At 35.3% G+C, this 27,479-nt stretch overlaps 2 protein-coding genes across 2 annotated transcripts in view; both read right to left on the bottom strand.

Moving 5' to 3' along the window:
* Positions 1-1,953: 1,953 nt before the first annotated feature.
* On the bottom strand, positions 1,954-6,720 carry LOC129723050 (uncharacterized). The gene has a single exon (XM_055676999.1). The coding sequence runs from the start codon at positions 6,718-6,720 to the stop codon at positions 6,082-6,084; it is 639 nt and encodes a 212-aa protein (XP_055532974.1). The 3' UTR covers positions 1,954-6,081.
* A 349-nt stretch (positions 6,721-7,069) lies between these two features.
* Positions 7,070-27,479, bottom strand: part of LOC129723049 (voltage-gated potassium channel subunit beta-2) — a 138,929-nt gene continuing 118,519 nt past the window's right edge. The window contains exons 6-13 of the mRNA XM_055676998.1: positions 14,704-14,774; positions 13,951-14,184; positions 9,163-9,259; positions 8,977-9,104; positions 8,801-8,880; positions 8,462-8,728; positions 8,222-8,407; positions 7,070-7,209 (exon numbers count right to left, since the gene is read on the bottom strand). Of these exons, the coding sequence (XP_055532973.1) occupies positions 7,108-7,209; positions 8,222-8,407; positions 8,462-8,728; positions 8,801-8,880; positions 8,977-9,104; positions 9,163-9,259; positions 13,951-14,184; positions 14,704-14,774 (1,165 nt within the window). The 3' untranslated portion in view covers positions 7,070-7,107. The remainder of the gene's footprint in view (positions 7,210-8,221; positions 8,408-8,461; positions 8,729-8,800; positions 8,881-8,976; positions 9,105-9,162; positions 9,260-13,950; positions 14,185-14,703; positions 14,775-27,479) is intronic.

Raw genomic sequence — 27,479 nt, 5'->3', positions numbered from 1 at the left:
TTGAGGTTTTTCCAATGATAGAAAAGTCAAATTTTTACCGCTTTGAGGGTTCACTTAACACAACCCGATTGAGCTTAAATTTTGCATAGGGACTTTTTTCGAGAAGGCAAAATTTTTGAAAACTGCCACATTTTAAAATTTAATTGTCAAATTTTTCCCTATATTCTTTTGGCACCCTATTATGTATGCATGATAATGGAAATACCAGAAAATTGAAACAAGTTGGATGATGACTGTCCCAAAAAAGGTTGTTATAGTCAAAACACACCTGATTCTGTCGATTTCAGAAGTTTTCAAGAGCAATATTGCACGAAAATGATTTATGACCGCCCTTGCCATACAATTCGAACCACTGTGCAACGTGTAGAATTTACGAAAGGGACATACGAGCAAATATTTTGAAGATGACGGACTGAGGTGAAACGATTTACGTTTAAAGCAACTTCTAGTTTTTACAACAAAGCTGTGTGCATACTTAAATGAATAACATCCCCAAAGATGAAGTGAGGAAGTATAAGCGTTTTAAACAACTTCAGTTTAATGTTTTGTGGAAGATCGGGCGTAGTATCTCGCAGTTTACTCAGCCCAGCATAAACTTTACCGCACTGGTGGGACACTGTTTTGTCCCAGTGAAGATTACTTTGGAAAAAGATGCCCAAATTGTTCGCATGATCGGTAATGACCCATTTTTTCTGATAGCCAAGCAGCACTTAACGCAGCCTTCACATGTACCTCTAAACTGGTATGGGAGTGCATCCTTTCACTGAAACAACTGGCAGAAAGGAACCAAGTATGGTTATACTGGGTTCCTGGTCATTGCGGAGTGGAAGGCAATGAAAAAGCCGATACGTTAGCTAGACAGGGGTCATGTACCGATTTCTGTGGCCCAGAACCGTTCTGTGGGGTGTCATCAAGCGCCTTGAAAGCAGAATTGAAAACCTGGGAATATAGGACAATACAAGAGAACTGGATATGCTCAGTAGGGCTACGCCAGTCTAAACGCTTTATAAAACCAAGCGTAAAGAAAAGCCAGCAATTGCTTAGTTCAAATAACAAGGGACTAAGGACAATTACTGGACTGTTTACAGGACACTGTCCAAGTAAGCATCACCTGAAACAAATTGGTCGGTCAGATGACGAAATTTGTCGTCTCTGCGGGTTCGAATGTGAAACCGCAGACATTTGCTCTGCCACTGCAGTGCACTAATACAGCGCAGAATAATAGCCTTTGGAAAAGGAACTTTGGAGCCTTTTTGAGGTCTGGTCTGCGAATCCTAATGAGGTAATACATTTCATACGAAATTCAGTGCCTAATTGGGAGAAAGGGTGCGATATGACAACGACGATCACTTCCATCAATATTGATGGATGATGGTCTGCCACGAGTATCTAGACTATAGAAGAGGTATACCACAAAAGATCAAAATAATGGTCGCAGTGGTCCAAGTCTTACAAAAAAAAAAAAAAAATATTCGTCTAATCAATTTTGGTATTACACATGGCGAATCGGCTGGATTTTGCACGAGTAGCTCGTCTGCGAAACTGCTCGACTCGTTCGTGATTCAGCTGTCATCAACAAAGTTTCACTCGCGTTTGGTAATACAACATCTTGCTCGCCTCGTCAGTGACTGGTGGTGAGGTAGGTTGCTCCCCTCCTTTGCTGTAATAGGGCCCTGTATCTTCCCAGCACTTTAATTGAATAGAACACGATGTCAAAAATAGGGAGATTGCGGGGTCGAGTCCCGTCTAGAAGAGGAAATTTTTTTCTAAACCTAAAGTAAAACCTACAGTTCCCATTCATTTTCACTTTTCAAAAATTACATGCACTGCCTGCTTTGCAAGAACTCAAAATAGAATCGTAAGACAAAAAACTTAAAATTAGTTCGTAAAGATATTGAGAACACCTAAATCTTTGGGAGTTTCTTTTTTCTAAACTTAATATGCGCCTTGAGGTGAAATAATATTTTGACTTGAACGAAAAGAAAGATATTATATTTTTATCAATAGATCAACGATTCAATTAAAGGTGTTAGAGATTGGTTTCCAATGTGAATTGGTTTCATGAATGAATGGAGATATATTTTCTCATCTCTTATCTAAAGTTGCTAACCTTTTTTTTGTAATGTTCCAAAGATAATTATGAAATCCAGGTGTTTATATCCTTTTTTCAATATCTCGTTAAATGTTTTAATTAATGATTTTTTCCAAAGTGTCGTTATAAAGTTTCATTTAATCTCTGAAATTAGTATCTATTATCATTGTCTGTTAGAAAATTTTCTATTTTTCATACCTGCATGAAAAAACTAAACTATTTAATCTACTAAAACGTAAAATATTGACAAACTGCGTTTTCGTGTAATATCAATATGCTCGATTGTTTTAAATCTGAACTAAATACGAATTCATATTTTTGAGAATGAATAGAAGTAGAAAACCTATTGGTATTCATAACGTTTTTGTCTGTAATTATAATAGTACTTGCAAGTGGCAGCAAATAGCGCTAATTACCATAGCGCTAGATTTTATATATTTGTGATTGCAAGTTTTTGACTGTTTTACATTCGACTGATTTATGATAATGCACTGCACAATCGCCTATTACAAGATAATTATGTGACTAAGTTGTTCGTGAGGGTTTTTTTATTCGATTCAAAATAATGTTGTTTTTCTCACAATTATATCACATCGTTTTTTGTATAAATTATTCAATCTGCTTAATCAATATGCAATTACTTAGATATTTCTACGATTTACATATGAAAAATAAGATATAACTCTAAATTGATTCCCTTGAATTCATCGTGAAACTATGGCTAAAGGTGTTTAACATAATGTGTTTGAATAAATGAACAAAAAACTGGTTTAAATGATAAACTATACTGATTTTCTGGATCACGTGTTCATCAAATAAGCTATGAGTTTAAATTGAAAGCCTTTAAAAAAATTTACAACCGTAATCTATCAAATTATTTAAGAGATATTTATTTCAAAAATTATATGAAGAAACGTTCAACATCTTTCTCATACGTTGTTCAAAGAATTTTTCAGATCTTCTTTACTTACACAGTTTAAACAGAAATATGAACTTGAGGATATCAAAATATGAGTAACTGTTGACTTTGTTTTCTTCAATCGGTTGTAGTTCTAACTAGCTAATGAGTTGGCTATAAGCAACTGGTGTACATATGCATTGTTTCGTATTTTGAGGATGCGATTAGTCATATAAAAATAGTAAAACACTCCATCTTTACAAGCTATACACCTCGAAGATAAGAAAATGCTCCGTAAACTTTGTTTCGCAAATAAATACCAATCCAGGTTCACAAACTTAAAAAAATAGAAAACTTCCAGAAAAATAATTTAATAAAAGAATTTCTCGCAGTACTTTGAAAAAAAAAAAAACCCTTCAACTGTTGTTGCGCTTTTCAACTCACTCCCTTGAAAAAAAGGGGTTATATGTGCGTGCCATTAGATGTATGAAAAAAAATTATAACTAGCTTTAAGTAATTATATCGTTTCGTATTCGTACTTTATTTAGCATTCAACGAATTTATTTATCTAGTTTGTTTAAATTGCTTAGAATTAAATAGAACTAATCTGAAACAAATTGCTTAAGGTTGGCTTATCGTTGCCTTGAGTTCGCTAAATTTACTTTTTTCGTGTGTCAGATGAACATTGGGCACAAAACGCTACTGCATTTAGTTCAATTGGTTGTAACAGAAAACAACATTTACCATATATATGCATATAAATTTCTCAGATTTTTTTTAGAAACTCATATCCATATAATAAATATGTGTCAAAGTGCCACTAGGGATTTGAAATATTATCACTCAATAACAACACCATATCGCACGCTTAGCCTTGGGGCTAATAGCGGTCTCGATCAACTAGATTAGTTGATAGAATTCGTTATCGATATTGTTTTTGGCACATTTTGCATGTGTAGGATAAGTACAACGATACACCGTGCCCCAGTGCTGAGTCGAGAAAATTTCCAGCTCGAAAAGATCCTCGACTCGATCGGGAATCGAACCCGATATCATAACCGTGTGGGAGAGCTAGCCGACCGACATCGCTAACCACAGAGCCACGGGGACCACATATTATCACTCAAATACTTTTGTTAATTAAGAGAAACACTTTGGGATAAAACCGATGAAAAGCATTTGTTTTCCATCTTGTAAGTTTTTAAATAATTTTCACTTGTCTTATGTCGATTATGATTTCATTGAATAGTAAACACGAATATATTGGAACTTAATATGAATTTATCTCGTTAAATATTTTATGATTTTTTATTTTAAAATTTATTTTGTGATCTGATTTTTCTTACAACTGCACGATATAATTGGACGATATCAACTTGCTTGGTATGCTTCTACAGCGTTTATGTTCGTAAATAGTATTTCAACGTTGTCTAGTTCAAATTGTTAAATTGGTGTTGCAAAATATTTAATCTTACCTAAACTTGTGAAAATTTCCGATTCTTAAATTACAAACGTAGTTGCTCTCTTTTTAACGTATTACTAAACTTTATACGCTAACTGTACATCATCTTAGCGAATCTATATTTTCTAAAAGATGCACTTTTGGCATAGCTAGAAGAGTTCTAATGTTTGATAAAATTACTTTAAAGGTTTTTAGCATCAGTGAATAAATTCTTCCTTATGTTGAGAAAAATATTGAGTATCCGTTATTATTACTATGTAATTATTATTGCAGCTTGTGTATTGTTTATAGTTTTTTTTTGGTTTTGCTCCTTCCTTTGACCCAGTAGTTAAACCACTTTCGATCACTTATAAAAATATCATAGCTTGTGTTTTGTTTTGAATTAGCTACTACACGCCACTTTTAGTCGCTGTGAGGATCGTACCGTTATCCAAAAAACTACAGATATAGCTTCTAATCTATACATATTCGATTTTCGCGAGGCCTTCTTGATCGCATGGATTACATAAATCACAGTTGTTCAGCGTAAAACAAGTAGCATTGCAGATCTATTGCTTATTACACGAATAATTCCACCAATATTATGTTCAAACTATTTCATAAAAAGATTTGATAGAATGAAAAATAATTATCAAAGAAATCATAACGCATTTTTCATTTGGTGGTCAAAAATTAACAAAATCAGCTCATGTTAAGACTAGATACACTGTTTAATATATGTATTGTCATTACATAGGTTTTACAAAATGATTCGGTAGTTGAATAATAAAAGACTTAGCCGTGCAAAAAAAAACATTTTTTAACGGGAAGCCATCAAATTATTTTGATTAACTAATAATCCTTTTATGACTAATTTGTAACAAAAAACGTATAATGCAAACTATGAATACCCAAAACGTCCAAGGTGTAAAACATTGACAACATCTTTTTCCATGATGTGTATTAATCTGATGACTAGAGCTACAAGACTGGTAATTATATAAAGGTTGTAGTCTGGCATATTTTACTAAAGCTTCCAAATGCAAAGTTTACGTCTGCTGAAAAAAAAAATCGATTGTAGATGATCTGAGACATCAGCTCTTACAGTTCAAATCTTTATCATGATTCTCCTCTATAAAAACTATTGTAAAATTTATGCCAAATTCGAAATAGTTAGAATCATCCTTATGTTATGTTCTAAATTTGCTTTGAATTTAATGATATTTGCTGTTAAAAAAATGTTTAATATAGACTTCGTTAAAACTTAGTTTTTTTTTTGCACGTAAGAGCGTTTAGTGTTCCCAGCAATCTTGAACATGATATAAACTGAATGTGTGATGATTAAGATTTTTTTTGCTCGCGATGGATTTCAATTTTTGCATGTACCCTACGAATGAAGTCTAAAAATATTCTTAAAAATGATTGTTCTATTTATTAATTAATACGGTTTGTTGAGCAAATTTTCATTGTTGCAAGAAACATTAAAAAGTTATGCATAGAGAAAATCGGGACTTCTTTTTCACGAAAAACTTGTAATGCCAAAAAACTCAATTGAAAAACCAGAGTCACTCGAAACTTATAATGAATCTGCTATGGCGGAAATTGGTTTTAATATACACCAGCAACTATCATGAAAAATAATAACATAACCTAATATGCCATACTAGTTCGACGATTTCTAATACCACCCCGCGAAACACCTCCCTGCGATATACTGCGTCCTATTTTGCCTTCACTACCTTTGCGTTCACGAGCCTTACGAAGCATGTCCGATGTACTGGGTTTACGACTATCTAGTACTGACCCACAAGATGATTGTTGAACGCTGCCTTTACGATTACTATTTGCACTACCCAAAATATCTGTTGTAGATGAACGGCGTATGTTTCCAGTACTTACGGACAGATAAGGCGAGCTACTATGCGGAGATTGAGGGAGCTCTTGGTAGTTAGTTTGCGTGCTAAGATATTGGGAACTAGTTGTGTCGAAACTTCTTCGATGCTGTGAACCTCCAGGTGATTGAGCGTAAGTTAATAGCAATTTTTGAGATTCATCATTTTCAGCTGTTTCTACCTTAAGATATGGTGCACGAAGTATACAAGTGTTTTTTTGAGTTGTTACGGACTCATTGCGACCCTTGTCAATGCTGTTCTTGTGCCCTTTGAAAGATGAGTAAATCGATTTCAGGCTCATATCTAGCGATTTAAAACTAATTAAACTTGAATTCCTGCGAATTTTAATTTTGGTATTTCTGATGTTTTCTTCTGGTTCGCTGACGTTTGCTATCATTGTATCAATTGACTTATTGCGGTCTAATTGGCGTGCATTCTTATTATCATTGTTTGGTTTATTATCATTTTTAATAGTATTTGTTGAATTACTATCTAAGCGAGTGTTGGATAAAAGAGAAATTTCTAAATTACTCGTAGATTCGGACACTTTCGCATATTTAACTGTATCCTTCTTGTAGCTAGCTTTGGGATTCTCTGAATATTTCGAGGACTTCAAGGAAAATTTGTTGCTTTCTAAATTCCCCTGTTGTCACTGAATTTCACAAAAGCTAATTTTCTGAGAATCTTTTTGATCTTCACCCATGCTGATATCTTCCTCTTTCGGCGATTCTGCCCCACAAGGCACTCCAGTCGAGCTGGGCGGCCCCGGAGGGCATGCTGATTGTCACCGAAGCGCGAGTGTTGAAATTGGTGGTGGCCTAATTGGCTTGTTATCCAAAATTCGTTCGATTTCCAACATCACACCAGTTGATAATCGTGGCAGGAGCTAAAAAAAATAATTCTGTAACAATGCAAGTGCTAAACTACCATCACATATGAGTTTATGGGATTAACAATTGTTTTACGAACATGAAAAAAGCGTAATAAAACGATAAAGTTTAACCTCATGAAATTCTAACAGTCTACTTTGATATGTTTTGACTTTTCGTAAACAATGCTCAAAACGTCAAAGGACGAAAAAGCCGTGCGCGAACGGACCTTGTACAGCCGTACCGAGAATCTTCAGAATTTGATGTCAAAAACACGTACTCGAAAATTGTATTGCGATTGTCTAATGGTACATACGTCGTGGACGACTTCAAACAACTTCCAGGTTTTGTTTATTACACTGCAATGACTAGAAATGAAACCGATGAGTATTTCAGGACAAAAAAGATGGCTAAATTCCCCAAGAAATATCTTGTTTGAGAAGCAGTTTGTACCTTTTACGGAAAAAGCTCATCTTTTATCATTACATGCACAATCAGCAAGGAAATTTACCAGACGGAGTGGCTACAAAAACGATAACTGTCTTTTTAACTAAACTGCATAAATGTTTTGTGCAGTTTAGTTAGAGCTGTGCAATTCGCTTGCACAAGGCTTCTTGTTTCGACACCATTTTTAACTGAGCATGCATGAACAAAACAATAAATACTGACATGAAAAGTAGAGAGAGAGCTTACATTTCAATTTTCTCAGAGAGTTTTTGACTGAGTAAGGCGGCATTCATAAATTTCGTAACGCTCATAGGGAGGAGGGGAGGTAAGGTCAGCGTTACGTAACAAAAAATCTCTGGAGCGACTCCAAAAACGAGCATTTTTATTAAGAAAATTCTTCTACAGCGTTGCGTAGTTTTTATGGGGGGTTGGTGTTGGCGTTACGTTTCGTTACATATGGGGAGATGGGGGTCCAAAATTGGGGTTTTTGCGTTACGTAATTTATGGATGTTGCCTGAGAGAACCTCAAAAAAATCCAATATTTCAGTTGTTGGCCTGATCGCAGGTAAACAAATATCTTACCTGCAAAGCTTGCAAACTTTGATGAAGTTGCTCTGGAGATGTCGCGCCCAACAGCAAACATTGAACTGGTTCATGCTTCAATGACCATGCAATTGATAGTTGCATGGCATTGCAACCTAGCTTTTCAGCAAGGGTACTAATATCTCTAGCTTTATCGTACATTCTTCTAGATTCTTCCAAGCGTTCCTAGGAAATGTCGATTATATATTTCAAAATTATTTTAAAAAAATACTAACTTACTTCTTTATTCACTTCATCCTCTGTCCAAGAATAACTTTGACTTTTAGTTTTGAAAGATCCCTTTGGTAACCACAACCTATCTCCGTTCTGCGCATCTCCTAAACACATTGATAGTGGACCCCATGCCATGAATCCTACTCCGATTTTGTTATACATTTCCGGAAGGTATAATTCAGCCTTTTCTCTGCAAAACATATGATATTCTGCTTGTTCGACAATGGGCGTTACACAGTTGAACTGTCTACAATTTGTGTATGCCTCCATTATCTGTAACGGAATGGATATTAAATGATAAAAAAGTAATAAAATGAGCGAATAGAATGAAAGAATCCAACTTACCTCAACTGGAGACCACCTAGCCGTTCCCCAGTACATTGACCACCCTTGCGAGATGACATAATTCATTGCTCGTACTATTTCTGTAATTTATTTATTTATTTATAGTTTAGTAATACCAATAGTTAGCTCGAATTGCGAATGTGCGTTATATTGCGAATATTGTAGGGTTCAATTACCTTCCATTGGACACATTGAATCTGCTTTATGTACAAGTATAATATCTATATAAGATATCTGTAATCTTTGTAGACTGGCCTGGACGCTTTCTATAATGTGTTTTCTAGATAATCCTCGTTCATCAGACCTGTCAATTGCATTATTAGGAAAACAATTAAACTTTATATTAAGTATATTCTTCTTACTTGGTGCTCCAATAGATTTTAGTCGTAACAATAAAGCTGGTACGTTTCCAGCCTGCCTTTTGTATTATTTTCCCTAATTCTAGTTCGGCTCGAGTACCTGCAAATATGAGTAGTATAACACTTATCAAAATAATTTCTTTTGCCTATGGATACCGGAATAAATAATATGTGTTTAAAAAAAATCAAGTACTAATACTTTCATACAACAAAATTTGAGTGTTTTATCACCGATTTTATTACCGGCGTTTCATTGCCGTATTCTAAATCAGTCACTGGCTAAAGATTTTTACTATATTGATAACCCTGGTCCAAGTAAAGATAACTTTTTCAGGGACTTAAATAATTTTTTCTATAAGCCAACGTAAAAGCGACGAGCCTGGCAAGGAAACATCCATAAATGACGTAGCATTCGAAGGGGAAGGGAGGGGTGGTTGCAGGTTTATGACGAAATGTGGTGAGGGGGAGGGTGGGGGTTCAAGCCAAGCTATGCAGTGGATATGAAAGTGAGAAAAAAATGGATTTTTCTGATTGTACTTTTTTATTATTGTAGAGATGCACCGAATAGTACTATTCGGCCTTCGGCCGAATACTGATGATCTTTTTTTCGATATTCGATGAGACGAATATTCGGCTGAACACATCATTGATCGTATGATAACAAAATAACCAAATGGTTATTGTTGAAGTTTAAATTGTTGTTTTCGCTTTTTAACTGTTCATGTGTGAAAATGATTGTAAATTATTCGAGCCATTGCACAAGAAATAATTAATGTAGCGCATATTGAATGGAGCACGCTGATCCAAGGCGCACCTACTTTTGTTCTTATTCGACTTGTCAATTAAGAATAATGGTTTTTGAGGATTATGGTTCGCGAACATCATTGCAAATTTTGTGTTACGACTACATTTTCAGTGCTTTTGCAAAGTATGCAGTGCATGCAATTCTATGAAATGCGAAAAATGAACGAGAACTGAAGATGTGACTTTGGCTCGGAAAAAATATACCTCATCCAAACGGGACATGAACCATTGCGTGGAGATTGCGGTTAATGTTCCGGCCTATTCGGCCGAATAATGTAACATACTATTCAGCGGGCCGAATATTTGTCAAAATCCAATTTTTGCTGATACTCGCTCGGCCGAATATTCGGTGCATCTCTACTTTCTTGTCTTTTCTTGTTAATTTAAGGAAACAAGGCATGTTTTTAAAGATAAAATTTGCAAAAAAAATTGTCACGGGGGGGGGGGGTTGATGGGGGAGGTTTGTTATAAAGCTACGTAATTATCTAGAGGAGGTCTGACTTTGTGACAAAACGCTACGATGCACAGTGGAGCAGTTAGAACATCAAACCTGATCAAAATTATTTTGAAGAATTTTTGAACTAGAAACGGACAATGGACCAAAAATATAGTATAACAAATAATTGTGACTGAAAAATTTCATGGCGTAGCCCACATCTCAGTGATTTATTACTTTTCTGATGATGGAGTTCGGATTTAATGGTAGTTCTTTTTCTATAATAAATAGCTGAGTCTTTATGAAAGAAACATAACTATTTTTTTAGATGAGTGAGGTCCGGGGTTAACACTGTTTTGTTTATTAGTTAATCTGAGCACTCAGAACAATTTGAAGAGTGAAGATTATTATCACCATTGTCCGTGTACGAACATTTCACTTGCAACATTTGCATTGCTTCGGACGGAAAAAGTTTGACCATTTTCCTTGGATTTTGGGCTAAAGCTCGTAATTCAAGGTTTTGAATTCAATAGCAACCTGTTGAGAATGTCGTTGTTACAGGCTATCCTAGAAAGATTCCGTTAAAAATTTGATCGGTACAGACGAAAATGTTTATTTCTCGCCTCAGCAGCTTCTTCAGAGAGAAGTTCAATAGGTACAAGAGCGTTCTCAATTACAACGGCTCCATCGCTCCATGAATTAATACTTTATACAAAGTAGGAGTCATTGGATGCCAAGGATAAAGCCGAAAGTAAAGGGTGATTTTTTAAGAATTTGGTTTATCTTTAAAAAAAAAACGCATAAAAATTACAAAACTGTATGAAATCTTTATTTGAGCCGATAAATTGGTTTATGCCATTTACTTTTTAAAGATAATTTCATTCAAATGTTGGCCACGGCTACGTTTTAAATGGTCCATACGAAAAGTCCAATTTTGGGTCACTTTTTCGAGCATTTCGGCTGGTATCTCGCGAATAACGCGTGTAATGTTGTCTTCCAAGGCTGGAATTGTTGTTGGCTTATCCGCATAGACGAGAAACTTAACCTAGCCCCACAAAAAATAATCTAGCGGTGTTAAATCGCATGGTCTAGGCGGCCAATTCACCGGTCCATTTCGTGAGATGAATTGCTTACCGAACTCATTCCGCAATATGTCCATTGATTCGCGCGATGTGTGGCACGTTGCTCCGTCTTGCTGAAACCACATGTCAACAAGACCCAGCTCTTCCATTTCCGGCGAAAAAAAATCAGAAATCATCGCGCGATAGCGAGCGCCATTGACCGTAACGTTGCGATTGATAATCTTTGAAGAAGTACGGACCAATGATCCAGCGTGTAAACCGCACCAAACCGTGCATTTTTCTGGGTGCATTGGCGATTCTTGTATTGCCTCTGGTTGCTCTTCGATCCAAATGCGGCAATTTTGCTTATTAACATACCCATTTAACCAGAAATGAGCTTCGTCACTGAACAGAGTTTTCACATTTTTCACAGAGGACGAATTTTGGTAATAAAATTCGATTATTTGTAAGCGTTGTTCAGGCGTAAGTCTGTTCATGGTGAAATGGCAAACCAAACTGAGTACATTAGACTTTGACAGCTGTCAGAATTACCGCGTGAACTTTCAAATCTGAAAACACGAAAAACCAAATAGCAAAAAATCACCCTTTAGAACTGTGCAGTTTCAAGAGCGTAATCTGCGAACTTTGGTGTATCTATGTCTTGGAACTAAGGCAACTACATTGCCGGAAGCTGGAAAGTTGAAATTTTCCGATGATTTTCACAATGATGCAAGTCATGAGTTCGGATTTGTTCGGATAATCTAATACCACCAGTTTGACCAGAAACAAACAGGCTTTCATTTAACTCGCTTCACATTATGACATATAAAAAATCTCATTTACAGCATTTTTGTGTTTATTAAAATGTTCCCTGGCAATATCAAGACTATTTATAAGTCTTCTAAGTTTACAGATTAATTAGACTAACCTTCTTTGACAATATTCATAGTTGGTTTTAAGATAAATTACTACGTTGCACTTGATTGTTTCGAAAAACAGTGAACGATACGGAAGCATCGAATGCAACAACAGAAAACTAAAATTGTATCGATTTCAACCAGCTGTAGCAAAGGGTAACAATATTTCCGAATGCTCATAATCTGTCAAAAGTTTCAGTAGGGTTCACACTTCAAACTGAGACTATGCAGAACATGGTCAATAAACTTTTGCTCTTTTGGCTTTTGATCAGGTTTTCACTAGAAATACTCCTTTGTGCGATGGGGAAGGGGGGGGGGGGGTCCAAAAACCTAAGAAAAAGCTACGCCATTTATGGATGTTCCCCAAGCAATTACTCTGCCGCACTTTAACGCACTTTTGCATACACTAGAGGCACCAAAATTCACAGAAATGGTTGAAACGCTATAAAATTTTCAGGGCAACTATTTTGAGCTTAAGCTTAAGAGTCCTGGGGGTTTAAGTATCGAAAATATCTGATTTATCGAATGTTTAAGAACTTCTTTCAAATGCTTAATAACTTCTGGATAATATATCGCATAAAATTGTCGCGTGCGAAACGTCTCAGAATTGACGTTAAGTGATTGAAATGGCAGTTTTGAAAGTAACTATCATAGGCCACAATTTTGCAAAATGGCGTGGTGGTCATGAAGTTTAAAAATAACAAATAAAACTGTCAAGCAAACATAAAAAGAAACACCAACATTTCAGAATTATTGAGGGGGCAAAATTATGGGGGGGGGGGCTTTGCAAAAGCGCCGTTACCGTGAAAGTGAAATATATTTCACCGTGAAGCAGAGCTAAACAATTCAGCACTCTTGCATGAATGTGAAAAATAACCACCATAAACGTCAGTGCTTTTTTCTACCATAACAAGGAAATATTTCGCTTTCATGCAATGTTCGTTCTCTCTCCCTCCGGTTTTTCAGTTCTAGTGAAAAAATGAAAGCCAAGTCATCCGTCAGGTGCAGTGAAAGTGTGTTCGTTTGATATTCACTGTTTCAAATATTCTGAAAAATATTTATGCTGAGTTTCATTGTGTGAACTGTAATGTTGTAAACTTGGTTTGTGTACTGTACAGTAGCATTATGCGACTAGTGATGGATAAAAAAAATGCTGCCACGAAAGAAATTTTAGCGTTTTATTATGGTAACGGCAGCAACGTCACATTGATAACATCATTTTCGTTTTACCAAAGGAACGGTGAATACCCTTTGGATTTTCAGACGATTTTATTGCGCACCGTAAACGATGCGCGTGAATTATTTCATCGGAGTGTGATAGCTCGTTTCAAGGATGATACTCTAGTGTGTTTGAAAAGACGCTGCGTTCATTGGAAGTTAAAATTGAAAAAGATTGGCTGTAGTTTCCACAAAATTCCGGTAGTGGACATAATTTTTATCTGCCCTGCCGTGAAGTGACTTCCGTAATAAGTACCTGAATTCACTTAGCATGGGTTACCGAGGAGTTTGGTTGCTAATATTTTATTATAATTGTTTCAATAGAAAAAAATCGTCTTTAATTTCGATAACTTACCAGAATGCGCTTCAGATAAATCAAACAGATTAATTCCACTGTCTACTGCTAGCCGTAGAATCGATTCGGCTTGCTCTTCCGATACTCCTGGTGAAAATATTGGCCATGTCCCCAGACCGACGTTGGACACTCGCAAACCGCTTTTCCCAAGATTTTTGTACCGCAATCCAGGTGTAGTCGTGGCATTATTCCGTATTGGAATAGCAGGATTCGAACCCAAGCTTATTGAACGACCTGCGGAAATAAGGCTAAATTACATGTCTTTTAACTTATTACTTGCCAATACGCATTTCAAGGCTGACTTAGCGCCTTCATCAGTTCATTTAAGCACTGATGAAGGCGCCAAGTCAGCGTTGAAATGCGTATTTGCAAGTGATAAGTGGAAAGTAATAGAATTAAAATGTGAAGGGAAATAAAAGTGTAATGTAAAAGTGTGTAGATTCTGTGAACAGCTCGAAGGAAAAACGAATGAATTCACAAGTGTCCCGTTCCCGAAGTCATTTGTCCCGTTTTTCCCCCAAGAAAATTTGGTCAGCCTAATCAGGTTAAAAGTACAAAATCAAAGATTTATGACACTTTAAATAATGAATTCAAACAATAAATAGTGCATTTTAGATTAAATGGTAGCTATGTAACTATTTAAACATTTTTTTCTTCAATTTTGAATTAAGACTACTGGTAGTTTCCATCATATAATAAATGTTTTTTTTTTAATTCGAAAAGGAGAAAAACTATTTAAATACTGGAATTTACCGAAATCTAGCTGAGCTGTTGTACCGCTGAACTCCTCCATGCAATCCAATGATGCTATTGGAGCACGACACCTATAAGAAGAGAACAAAATTACGGGTGTTACTACTAAAAATATATATATTTTTAGTATCATGGCAAATGACATTATCATTCATAGTTAATAAAATTGATTTAATCTGAATGTATAATTATTTTGATTCATTGAAAATTTGCGTGATAACTACTTTGATTGATAAATCACCGATGAATTGTTAATACAGTAATCACCCGATTATATCTGTACCAGATTTTATCTGCCCCCGATTTTATCAGCCCCTGATTTTACCACATTTTTCACCCGATTTTATCATCATAAAACATTTAATTAAAAAAATGTCAGGGTGAACTGATTTTCTATTACGCTTCAATATTTAAGATATTTTTCATAATTCTGTGTATCATTCTGGATGCAGTTTACATTAAAAATTCAACCGATGCACAATGTTACATTTTGCTGTTATCGTGCGAATAATTGAATAGTGATACAAATGTTTATAATAACCGTATAATATGTTCGGAGAAAATTAAAAATATTTGAAAACGCATCTTTTGATGTAGAAAGCTGGGTGATCAATCCTCCTAAAAATGAGATAGAATATTTACTTTTTCATTAGATAAAGATAGACGCTTGGTGTCTTAGGCAAAGTATTAGGTGATCTCAAAACAAGAAACTTTACAGAAGACATCATGTTTCTATCTCTTACATATTGCAAGCAACATAGAGTTTTCTATGAGAAGGCATTAAAAATCGTTATATACATTTTAAGATTTTTCTGGTTGCAATATGTGAGAGATATCAGCATGCTGTCTTCGGCAAAGTTTAGTGTTGTGAGAAAAAAATAGTGATGATCGATTTTTTATAGTCACTTTTTGTTTTTGAATTTTTTTTTCAGTAAAATATTTAAAAAATTCAATTTGAGATCCTGAAATTGAATTTTTTAAATATTTTTTTATAAAAGCTCAGACAGTTTTCTCAAATTCATTCCTTGACAACTTTTCTCTATCTTTTGTCATTATTCAGATATATCGATTTTTGAAAAAACAACTGCAGCTTTTTTCATATGTTTGTACAGATGAATTTTCCAAAAAAAATTAAAATCGCTGATTTTACGTATTTAGTTATTGATTTAACATCTTCAATAAAAAAAATAAAATTTTATAAATTTCCCGATTTTATCACTTTTCCTATTTTATCACGCCAAAAATCATCAGGGTGAGATATAATCGGGTGATCACTGTATTGCAATCTTGCATAACATTACATCTCGTTGTTTGATTCGTTTATTTTATCAAAGAAAACTTCAATGGACCTTCAATGGTATATATTCTGTTTTCTTTGCCTCATTACTATGGTGAAAAGAAGTCATGTTATGATGGAGGGAATATCACTGCGACGCAAAAAAAAAAACTATCTTCGCGTCAGTATTAGTGCTATTACAGTAAGGTTTTTTACGCGGATTTTTAAATTAACGCGAATGACCGTCAAAAAGGACAATTTTAAATACTGGTCAGAGTAGGCAGTGTGACTTTGCACTCGTATCTAAGTTAGGAATGGGAAATATCGACTAAAACGGCTATCGATAATTATCGATAAATTCCCTGATACCACCGATAACTATCGATAATTATCGATAATTTGACAACTAGAACCAGATAAAGAAAAACAACAAAATGTTGCTCCCGTTGTGGACAGGAACAATATTTAAAAGTTTATTCGCACACATTATTCGCACTTAGGCGTAATCTTGTCGTTGTCCGTATAAGGTAGAGTGAGCGAAAATGAGTATCCCTCAATTTTCTAACAATTTTAAAGAGGATTTCATGTGAAAGCAAACAATCATCGAATTCTCTTTAAACAAAGTCTAGGCCAATATATTTTTTCAGTTCTGGCATCATTGTGAAGTATAAATGCCAATGCGAGGAAAATATCAATAACTATCGATAACGCGGCAAGCTTAACGATTCTATCGATAGCCAGCAACTATCGATACTATCGATAATTATCGATGGGTTTCCCTAATCTAAGTGAGTTTTAAAACTTGCATGCACATTTATTTTCGGTTTGCACGTAAACCCTACTAACAGTGCATTACACTTGAGTTAGATTTGAGTTTGAATCCTGCATAACAACAATTGCATGAAAATCGAATTGCGATGAAATTCGCGCCGCGTCTGCTGCATCAGTTTGTTGCATTGTCCTTTGAAATCATTCCATCTAAAAACAAAACTCATCGCGTCACACCATCGCCTGCATCGTTGGATACATCGTGCACTGCATGCATTGCACGCATTTAAACTCAATCGAACAGAGTGTGCGGTGCAAAAATAAACTCAAACCAAATATCTTAAATACCAATATAGTTCACTTACGTGAAATAATGAAGACAAATTGAAAATGACAGAAGCGTCAGTCACCTTTTCGACCGCTAGGTGCGCCACTTCTGATTTTGTTCTACACGACATGCGAAAAAGAGTAACTTTTGACAATAATATTACCCTAATGGGTACACTGAAAAAAATGCACATTTTATTGTGAAGTGGACTCGGCCGAATATTTTATAATAATAAAGTTCGCTTATGTATGAGGCAATCCATGGGTGGTGTTCCACGGCTTGTACGTTTGTCGACCTCCGACAATATTTTGAGTTGTAAAATGGCGACTTCCGGTGACTGGAAAACTGCCGAAAATGACCAAATACCACCTAATATGGGTGTTTTTTTTTTAACCAGAATGACGCTCAGAGGCCAGAAATTGTCTCCAAATGCCAGTTTGAAATCCAAGATGGCAACTTCCGGTTTCTGAAAAACAGCGGCGAATGACCAAATATGGGTATTTCTGCGATTGTTTTGACGCACTGAAGCCACAAATCGACCTCAGACAACATTTTAATTGTAAAATGGCGACTTCCAGTGATTGGAAAAGAGACCAAAATGACCAAATACCACCTAATATGGATGTTTCTTTAACTAGAATGACGCTCAGAGGCCAAAAATTGTCTCTGAATACCATTTTGAAATCCAAGATGGCGCCTTCGGTTTCTGAGAAACAGCGAGATATGACCAAATACCACCCAATATGGGTATTTCCGAAATCGTGATGACAAATCGACCTCAGACAACATTTTGAGTTGTAAAATGGCGACATTTGGTGACTGGAAAACTGCCGAAAATGACCCAAAAACAACCAAATATGGGTGTTTCTTTAACCAGAATGACGCTCAGGGGCCAGAAAATGTCTCCAAATGCCATTTTAAAATCCAGGGTGGTGACTTCCGGTTTCTGGAAAATAGCCCAAAGGGACCAAATACCACCCAATATGAAAGTTTCTTTAACCAGAATGATGCATGGAGCTAAAAGTTGACCTCAGACACTATTTTGAATTGTAAGATGACAACTTCTGGGAAACAGCCGAATACTACTGCATATGAATATTTCCGTAATCGAAATAATGTAAAGAAGCCAAGCATTGACTTTGGACACGATCTTGAATTCGAAGCTGACCACTTTCAGTTTCTGGAAAACAACGAAAATAACCGAATACCACCCAATATGAGTGTTTTCGGATTAGAGGTGATGTACTAAAGGCGAAAGTCGAGGATGTTGTCATTCCGATAAAACCAATAATTTCAAACGATATAAACAAATCGCAAGAAATCAATGAATTTGGAATGTTGAAAATTATTAAATTAAACCCAAAATAGGCGGGACGAAGTTTGCCGGGTCAGCTAGTAAATACATAAATATGCTGGTTAAAGCAAAGCTGTAAGTGATGAATACGAAGATTAGAACTCGAGAGCAAAAAAATCGGAGAGATGAAAAAAAAAAAACAAAAAATACTTTCAAAACGAAGAAAACTAAACAATAAATAATAGTTTTTGCATAACATTTGATTTGTTATCACTAATTATGTTTGTTTTGTTGAATATCTTTTATATATGATATAATAAAGCTTTTAAACCAATTACAACATTATATGTATCCATACTTAAATTGTTAAATTGATAGAACATTCAAGTGTTATCTATGCTAAAAGTTGCACAACAACCATATACGACTATTGACAACCATTGTGCGGCTTCTCCTTCTATCTTTTTCACGAGATAATTGAAACATTCATTTAGTTGTACACTTCGTGGCCTGATTATTGAGCTTGAGCTTGACGGCCGCACATTTGCTTCGGCCGCAGTAGTTGCTTCCCGTGATGGATCTGAGCTAGTTAAGTTACACAGGGAACCACGTCTATAGCAACTCGGGATTAGTTTACCATTTACACGTCGTGGCCTGATTATATGAATATTTCTTCTTCGTGCCTCGATAAGCTACATCTATTATATTATCAATATTTAACTCCCGGAATGGCGTTAGTTTTACGTACAAACAATATACGCACGAAATCTACAACATATTTTTTCTGTGAAAGTATAAAATTGAGTCAACTAAATTTTAAATTGAGTAAATTCAGTTTCGTGTGTGAGAATGTCACACGCTCACAGAAATTCAACAACAATGCACAGTGGTACAGTAAGGTAATGTAGGCGGACATGAGTTTTTCGATGCGATTGTGTGGTTTTAGAGTAAATTTTTTTTTAAGAACTTGTTTCTTATATTTAGTCTATTTTTTATGTGCAAATGAAAATTAGGGTGGTCCTGGAATCGACTAAATAGAAAAAACTAACTTTTTTATTTGCAGAAATAAATGTATACATTCATCGGCACAGTTGTAGATCAACTAATTTTAAGCAACTTTCGGTATTTCTTCACAATATTTATACAATATTTGTTCTTTCAAATGATACCAAAAAATATTATTTATGTTTGCCCTAAACGGAGACATCAATATTTCAAAAGGGCCTATATTTAAAATAGAAATAGTGAAAACTCTTCATCTGTACAATATATCGACAATGTTTTTTCGTCAAAATTGGCGTATTTTTGATTAAAGTTACCGAAGAAAACTTTGTTTTTAAATTTGAATTGAAAAAATAGAGCGAAAAGACTGTTTTTGGAAACCAAATTTAATGTCTACAAAAAAGTTTTTTACAAAGTTACTTAGAATTAGTTGATCTACAAGTTTGCCAAAGAATGTTTACAATTATTTATGCAAATAAAAACAAGTTAGTTTGTTTTTATTTCGTTGATTTTAGGACCACCCTAATTTTCATTTGCACATAAATAGAGGACTATGTATAAAAAACAACTTTTTACAAAAACTATGACTTTAAACCGCAAACCAAAATCGCAACGAAAAGCTGATGTCCGCCTGAATTGCCTTACTGTACCACTGTGCAATGAGTTTAGTTACCTTTTTCACCACAAGAGGGGGTGTTTCCTGTCTGTCTTCACGGAAATATATGGGAAATTCGAGAGTGAACTATATTGTTATTTTAAGATATTTGCTCAAACTATCGAGAGAAAGCAGATTCAAGTTGGATTCAAATCTGGAAAACTGTTACTCAGTTTAACTTTGCACGAGCTCATTGATACTGGTCGTAGAGCGTCTCGGGTTTTTTCTAAAACCTATATCTAAACCAATAACCAATATCCAACAAACTCTAACTCTAAACCAATATCCAACAGAGGAAGGTTGCTACTGCTATACATTAACAAGGGTGAAAGTTAATAAAAAGTGCTATCTACAACACGTCATTAAAGAACAATTGTTGTCATGTGAATTATTTCGAGAAGACAGTTTCTGCTTTCAACAAGATTCAATGCATGCGCAAAAGGCATGGATTGTTCAAAAGTGGTGCAACGTAAATTTACCGTGTATCAGAACATCTGAATGGCCCGCATCTCCTTCCGATTCGCATCCATTGGGCTTCAGTATTTGGGACTACATTGAAGGCGAACTGATTCAACTGTAACCATGATGATAAAAATTCAATTTAATGGCATAAATACAGTGTATCACTTTCACGGTGATACCCTGTACAAGATGGTGGTGCTGCTGATATAACATTGGCTTTCGGACAGTGACAGCATTGCTAATTAACTGTTCAGTGCAAAGAAGAAAAAATAAAATTTGTTAACATAAGACTGTAAACAATCGTACTCTTTGGAGGGTAGATGCTTACTGCCAAACATTTATACAATACGAAGGTATCTTATACCATCTGCAAAACATAATAGTGGTATGGAAAAGTATATTTTTCTTGTAAAGATTCTGTACCACACAGATAAAAGATTTTTGTCAAAAATAGAGATTGGTACAGATTTTTCTAGTTTCGTGTATTTCGTTGTTCCGATACTTAAAGTAACAGTGAAATAATAACTGGTTAAAGAGATTCAAAACTCTTTCGATTTCAATCACCTGATTCCCTTGAGATCGTGTTGAAAATAAGGTTAGATTCGCAGTCTTGCTATCCAAAAATATATTTGTGTAGCGAGGGGTGCCACATGTATAAAATAATTTCTGTTTTAATTCTGATGCAGAGTCTGTACATACAGATTACACATTTATAGCATCTAAAGTGAGATTACAAAATATATAAAATTCATAAATAACTAATTTTGTGTTTAATTAAATATTTTTAAACATTCCAAAAACATTGACACTTTGCGATGTGTTTGCAGTCTGCAAATGCACGACGAATCGGGCATAGGATATGATCAAAGTCAAAAGACAAATCGTTTGAAATTATTGGTTTTATCGGAATGACAACATCCTCGGTTTTTGGTTTCTGTGAATCACTTTTTTTTCTGAATACACTAAGGTCGTTTTTTACGCAGGAGATGCGTTCCAAATTGGTATGGGTCCGCGTAAAAAGCGACTTTTTTGAGTTGCAAATATAATGAAGAAAACCGTCATAAAACGATAAAACCTCGTTTGAATATGATAGTGGCCAATCTAGAGACCAAAATGCAATATTTTAAATTTTGAGTATTTAAACCGAAAATTGAAAATTTTTTGAAAACTGAAATATGATCACTCGTGGCTTGAAACGGAAAACGTGATTGAAATGAGGTCGATATCTTGTACCGTTTTTGAGTAATGAAGGAAAGCAACCCGCGTAAAAAAACGACCTTACTGTATATTCATATTGGGTGGTATTCGGCCATTTTCAGTTGTTTTTCTGGTATCAATCTGACACCGGAATTACTCATATTGGGTGGTATTCAGTTATTTTGGTTGTTTTCCAGAAACTGAAAGTGTTCATCTCTAAATTCAAAATGGTGTCCAGGGTCAATGTTTGGTTTCTATGTATCATCTCGATTACGGAAATATTCATATTGAGTATTATTCGGTCAAGTTGCCGTCTCACAATTCAATTCAATTGAATTTCAATTCAATTCAAATTGTTCTTAGCTCATTGCGTCATAATGGTTCCGGAGATACTCATAATGGATGGTATTGGGTTATTTTAGGTTTGTTTTTCACAAACCGGAAGTCGCCATCTTGGATTCCAAAATAGCATTTGAAGACAATTTCTGGCCCTAGAGCGTCATTCTGGTTGAAGGAACACCTATATTGGGTAGTATTTGAGCATTTTCGGATGTTTTCCAGAAACCGGAAGTCATAATCTTGGGATTCAAATTGACATTTGAGGACAATTTCTGGCCTCTGAGCGTCATTCTGGTTAAAGAAACACTTATGTTGGGTGGCATTTGGTTATTTTCGGCTATTTACCAGAAACCGGAAGACGATATCTTGGATTTCAAAATGGCATTTGGAGACAATTTCTGGCCTCTGAGCGTCATTCTGGTTAAATATTGGATGGTATTTATTCATTTTCGGCTGTTTTCCAGACACCGGAAGCCGTCATCTTAGAATTAAAAATGTTGTCTGAGGTCGATTTGTGGCTTCAGTGCATCATTACGATCCCGGAAATACCCATGTTGGGTGATATTTGGTCATTTTGCGCGATTTTTCAGAAACCGGAAGTTGCCATCTTGGATTTCAAAATGGCATTAGGAGACAATTTCTGGCCTCTGAGCGTCATTCTGGTTAAAGAAACACTAATATTTGGTCGTGTTTGGTCATTTTAGGCTATTTTCCAGAAACCGAAAGTCGCCCTCTTGGATTTCAAAATGGCGTTTGGAGACAATTTCTGGTCTCTGAGCGTCATCCTGGTTAAAGAAATAACCATATTGGATATTAGTTGGTAATTTTCGGCTGTTATCTGAACACCGAAAGTCGCCATCTTACAATTCAAAATGTTGTCTGAGGTCGATTTGTGGCTTCAGTGCATCATTACGATTTCGGAAATACCCATATTGGGTGGTATTTGGTCTCTTTCTGCTGTTTTTCAAAAACCGCAAGTCGCCATCTTGGACTTCAAAACGGTACTTGGAGACATTTTCCGAATAGAAACCGGAAGTTTCCATCTTAAATTTAAAAATGACGTCTGGAGTCGAGTTTAGGCTCCTGTGCATCGACCCGATCATTTTAGGCTGTTTTTCGGAAAACCTGGTTGAAATATTCGTTTAGTTAGTATGGGAGACCACCCTCCCTTCCCAAGGGAGTGTCAAACCATAGCAATTTGTGTTTGATTTGTATAAGAGCCCTCCCATCTAGAAGTGCGAGGGGTGTCGACCCACCATGAAAATTTTTCTGGCTTTCAACCTCAACATATCAAATTTGGTTTCTTCTACTTGATTAGTTCTCGAGATATGCAGAAATTTGAGTTTCATTTGTGTAGAACCCCTCCCTTTCAGAAGAAGGAGGGGTGTGGAAACATTATGAACATGTTTGTTACCCCTAAAAACATTCACCTACCGAATTTGGTTCCATTTATTTGGTTAGTTCTCGAGATTGTATTTCATCCGTTTGGAACCCCTCCCTTACAGAAGAGGGAGGAGTGTCAAACCATATCATAAACATCTCGTATATTTTAGCTATCCAACGAGGTTGAATATTTTTCCGTAGCTTTATGAAAACTGTTAGCATCAGAAATCTTTCCTTCCCAATGTTATATGAGCCATTGCGGAACTTAGAGGTCTATGAACATTTTTTCAAAAATGAGTTTTTTGTATAAGCCGCATCTACCCAAAAAACTGAATTTATGATATTATGAAAATTTCAAAAAATCGAATCTTACAGCTGGTATATGACATGTTGAAATTTTATCTTAAACAGAATGGCCACACTACTCTGTTGTGGAACGATTCCAGGATTCCAGTAAATTATATATGAAGTCAGAGTGGTCTATGTACATTGATATCAGGAATTACTTAATTTGAAAATAACATGTAAATTTCATGTGTTCCTATGCTAAATCTTTTTATTTTAGATCAGTTTGTTTGAAGGAATTCGTTGAACAGAGTTTTATTTAATTTTTTTTTCGAAAATTGCTGTTCCTGAAACTCCCAGGCATCATTTTAAACGTTCTTTGTACCGAAGATAGACATAATTTTTCGAGGAAAATCGCCGCATCACGAAAAAGTAAAATCCGCTAGAGTACACGCTTGGCATGCGCTAAGGTATCTAAACAAGCTTAAAAATCAAGCCAAATTAGTTTGAATATACACAAAAGTTTAATCGAACTTTGTTGATGTGGATGGAACTTTACACATGTATTTGGCTTAGAATGTTAAGTACCGTGGAATGGGGTTAAATTGATCAGTGGGGCAGCCATGTCCAAAACACGCTCTGCACTGAGGGATATATTTAAAACACGAAACGGCATGTTTAGCAATTGTCACTCAGTGTTGGTGTCAGACAGACGGCACGAAGGGCGAAACATGAAACACCGAAGCCAGTGTCAGTGTTATATGATCGGCACCAGTGCCTCAAGCTTCGGCAAACACCGGAAACGAGGGCTTCACAGACACACCTCGGTCACTGCCTTATAGCAGAGGCTAGGCCTAATGCGAAGAAAAACGTTCCCAAATATACTCACATTGTTTATTATTTTTAAATTTTTTTAGGGGGGATTTTTTAGTAGCTTAAGTATTTATGATAAATATTAGTAAGTAATAAGTATGTGTGTCCAATCACAAATGATGACTTCTCAACACTGTTAGAAATTTGTAATTTTAATTGTTAGGATTTGTTTGCTTTCGCAATTAGGACTTATCGTTCGTAGGGATTCAAACCTGCTTGTCAAAAAAGGAGAAGTAAACTTACAACTAGCTTAATTGGTAACTTATTGGCTATAAAGAGCTTATCGTTGCAATTGAGGATTGCAACGATTTTTGTCGAAAATTGTTAATAATTTTATTTGACATAGCTTCTAACGGTTCAACACCAGTAAGTCTATGTAATTCGAGCGTACCAAACCAAGGAGGATGCTTCAAAATCATTTTCAGAATTTTATTCTGAATCCTTTGAGGCGTTTTCTTCCTTGTTAAACAGCAACTTGACCACATCGGTACAGCATAAAGCTTTGCTGGTCTAAAAATTTGTTTGTAAATCAAAAGTTTGTTCTTTAAACAAAGTTTAGAATTCTTGTTAATGAGAGGACATAAACATCTCGTATATTTAACTAACATTGTTTATGTTATTCTTTACGTGAGACCGGTGTTTTCCGAAGCTAGATCCACCAGCTCCGGTGTTTACTGATGCTTAAGGCACCGGTGCCGATAATATAACACTGACACTGGCTTCGGTGTTTCAAGTTTCGCCCTTCGTGCCGTCTGTCTAACACTAACACTTAGTGGTGGTAGCAAGCAGCGTTGCCACTAAGTTTTAAATAAAATCTGGCAAAACGAAAAAGACTGGCCCTCGAGCTCGAAAAGTATAATTTTCAACAATGATTATTCCACTGAACTGAATTGAAATCGATCTAACGACGATTGAATTGCAGCTCTTGTACCAGAATGAATAAATTTTAACCTGAAATACCGTTAGTTTTGTTTCCAAACTAGCTATGATTGATATTTTTCAGTTTAGAAATCACCATTTATCATGAACATGTCGAAAAAAAGCACATTTCCAACAGAATGTATGGATTTCAAGGGTGATCAATTTCACCCCGATTTTTCTCATAGTACCTTATAGAATTCTTGAATTTATTTCATGAAGTAGACGATAGAAAATTCACCAATAGCCAAAGAGGTTTTCTAGAGCACACACCAGTACTTGTTTTTAAATATATACTATTTTTGGAAAAATGTACATGAAGCTAGTTAATTGGAAAATATTATAAAAATTGATCAATTTCACCCTGTTCCATGGTACTTTAGCAGAAAAAACTAAAAGACTCAAGATTGATTTCCATAGAGCACGTATATACGGAAAGTAAAATTCTACGGTTTACAATAAGATGTCACTTGAGTTACAAACGACAAAACCACAAACTAATCTGGATAAGATTGATGTATGGGGTAAGGAACGGCTTAAGCAGTGGCGCCTATTTTAATCAGTCGAAGAAAACAGCCCCCAAACTCCTGAATGTTGATCAATATCGACAATTTTAATGATGGAAATGAAAACTTTGATTGTCTAGCTGTCTCACGAATATGAGAAATAACGTTAATCACAAAGAAATCTGTGAACAAACCTCACATTACCGTAAAATTTGTCAGTTTAAGCACACCACCGCTTAGCTTTAGTTCTAAAAGAACTGTCTGGTATCGCTTTTTTACTTGCGTCGTAAATCGCAATAATAATTCTTTAATTCTGGGTATGTTGGCAATGACCCAGTGGAATAAAGAATAAGTGTATATGACTGTTTCGGTTTCGATTACTTAGGGTGAATGATGATTTAACTAAGGCGTCATCCACAAGTTACGTAAGGTCTTTTTTGTAAGTTCCGTCCCCCTCATAGTGGTTTAAAACGCGAAAAACGTGATCGTCAGCCTTTTAAGTATAAACATGCCATTTAAATGCTACAGTGTATTCGACAAAGTTTTGTGAATCTTAAGGGGCATCTTCTGATATAAATAAACTTTTGATTAATTCACCTAAAAGTGAGATAAAAATTTTATTTTTTTATTTTCTTATCAAATCAAAACGAAGTCTTCAGCAAAGTTGTAGACAATCTTATGTAGAAAAGAAGCTGAAGACACTTTGGTTCTATCTCTTGAAAATCGACCACATACAGGTAGTTTTATACACAGACATCCTTAAAGTTTCTAAAAATCGAAAAATACCAAAATAACTTTTTCTGAAGTGATTTTGGTGGCCTACTTTGTTCTAGAAATTTTTTTATATTTAAAAAATACATCATTCTGCCGAACATATCATGGGAAAATTTTCAACTTTTTCATAGGGTTTAGGACATTTTAGATAAAAAATGCGCGGGGGTGAAAAATAATTTTTTCACCCACGCTCAAGTCTTCAAGAGACTGCAAGAAACTAGTGAAACCACCTGGGGAAGCCAGTACTAATCCCCGTCTTCCGAGTGAAGACTGTTGTTTTTGCAGCTTTTTGCAGCTTTTCGAGAAATTTCATTTTGAAAAAGTGTATTTTTTTATCTAAAATGCTCTAAACCCTATGAAAAAGCTGCAAATTTTCCCAAGGTATGTTCAGCAGAATGATGTATTTCTCAAATATGAAAAAATGTCTAGAACATAGTAGGCCCCTTAAATCACTTCAAAAAAAAGTTATTTGATAATTTTCAATTTTTAGAAACTTTAAGGATGTCTGTGTATAAAACTACCTGTATATGGTCGATTTTCAAGAGATAGAACCAAAGTGTCTTCAGCAAAGTTTTTCTACATAAGATTGTCTACAACTTTGCTGAAGACTTCGTTTTGATTTGATAAGTAAATAAAAAAATAAAATTTTTATCTCACTTTTAGGTGAATTAATCAAAAATTTATTTATATCAAAAGATGCCCCTTGAGATGCACAA

This window comes from Wyeomyia smithii, chromosome 2 (assembly GCF_029784165.1).
Source record: "Wyeomyia smithii strain HCP4-BCI-WySm-NY-G18 chromosome 2, ASM2978416v1, whole genome shotgun sequence".
Classification (NCBI taxonomy): domain Eukaryota; kingdom Metazoa; phylum Arthropoda; class Insecta; order Diptera; family Culicidae; genus Wyeomyia; species Wyeomyia smithii.
This window is presented reverse-complemented; position numbering and strand designations above follow the sequence as displayed.

Coding starts and splice junctions, on each gene's coding strand:
- LOC129723050 (XM_055676999.1), bottom strand. CDS start 6,720: ATGATAGCAAACGTCAGCGAACCAGAAGAAAACATCAGAAATACCAAA.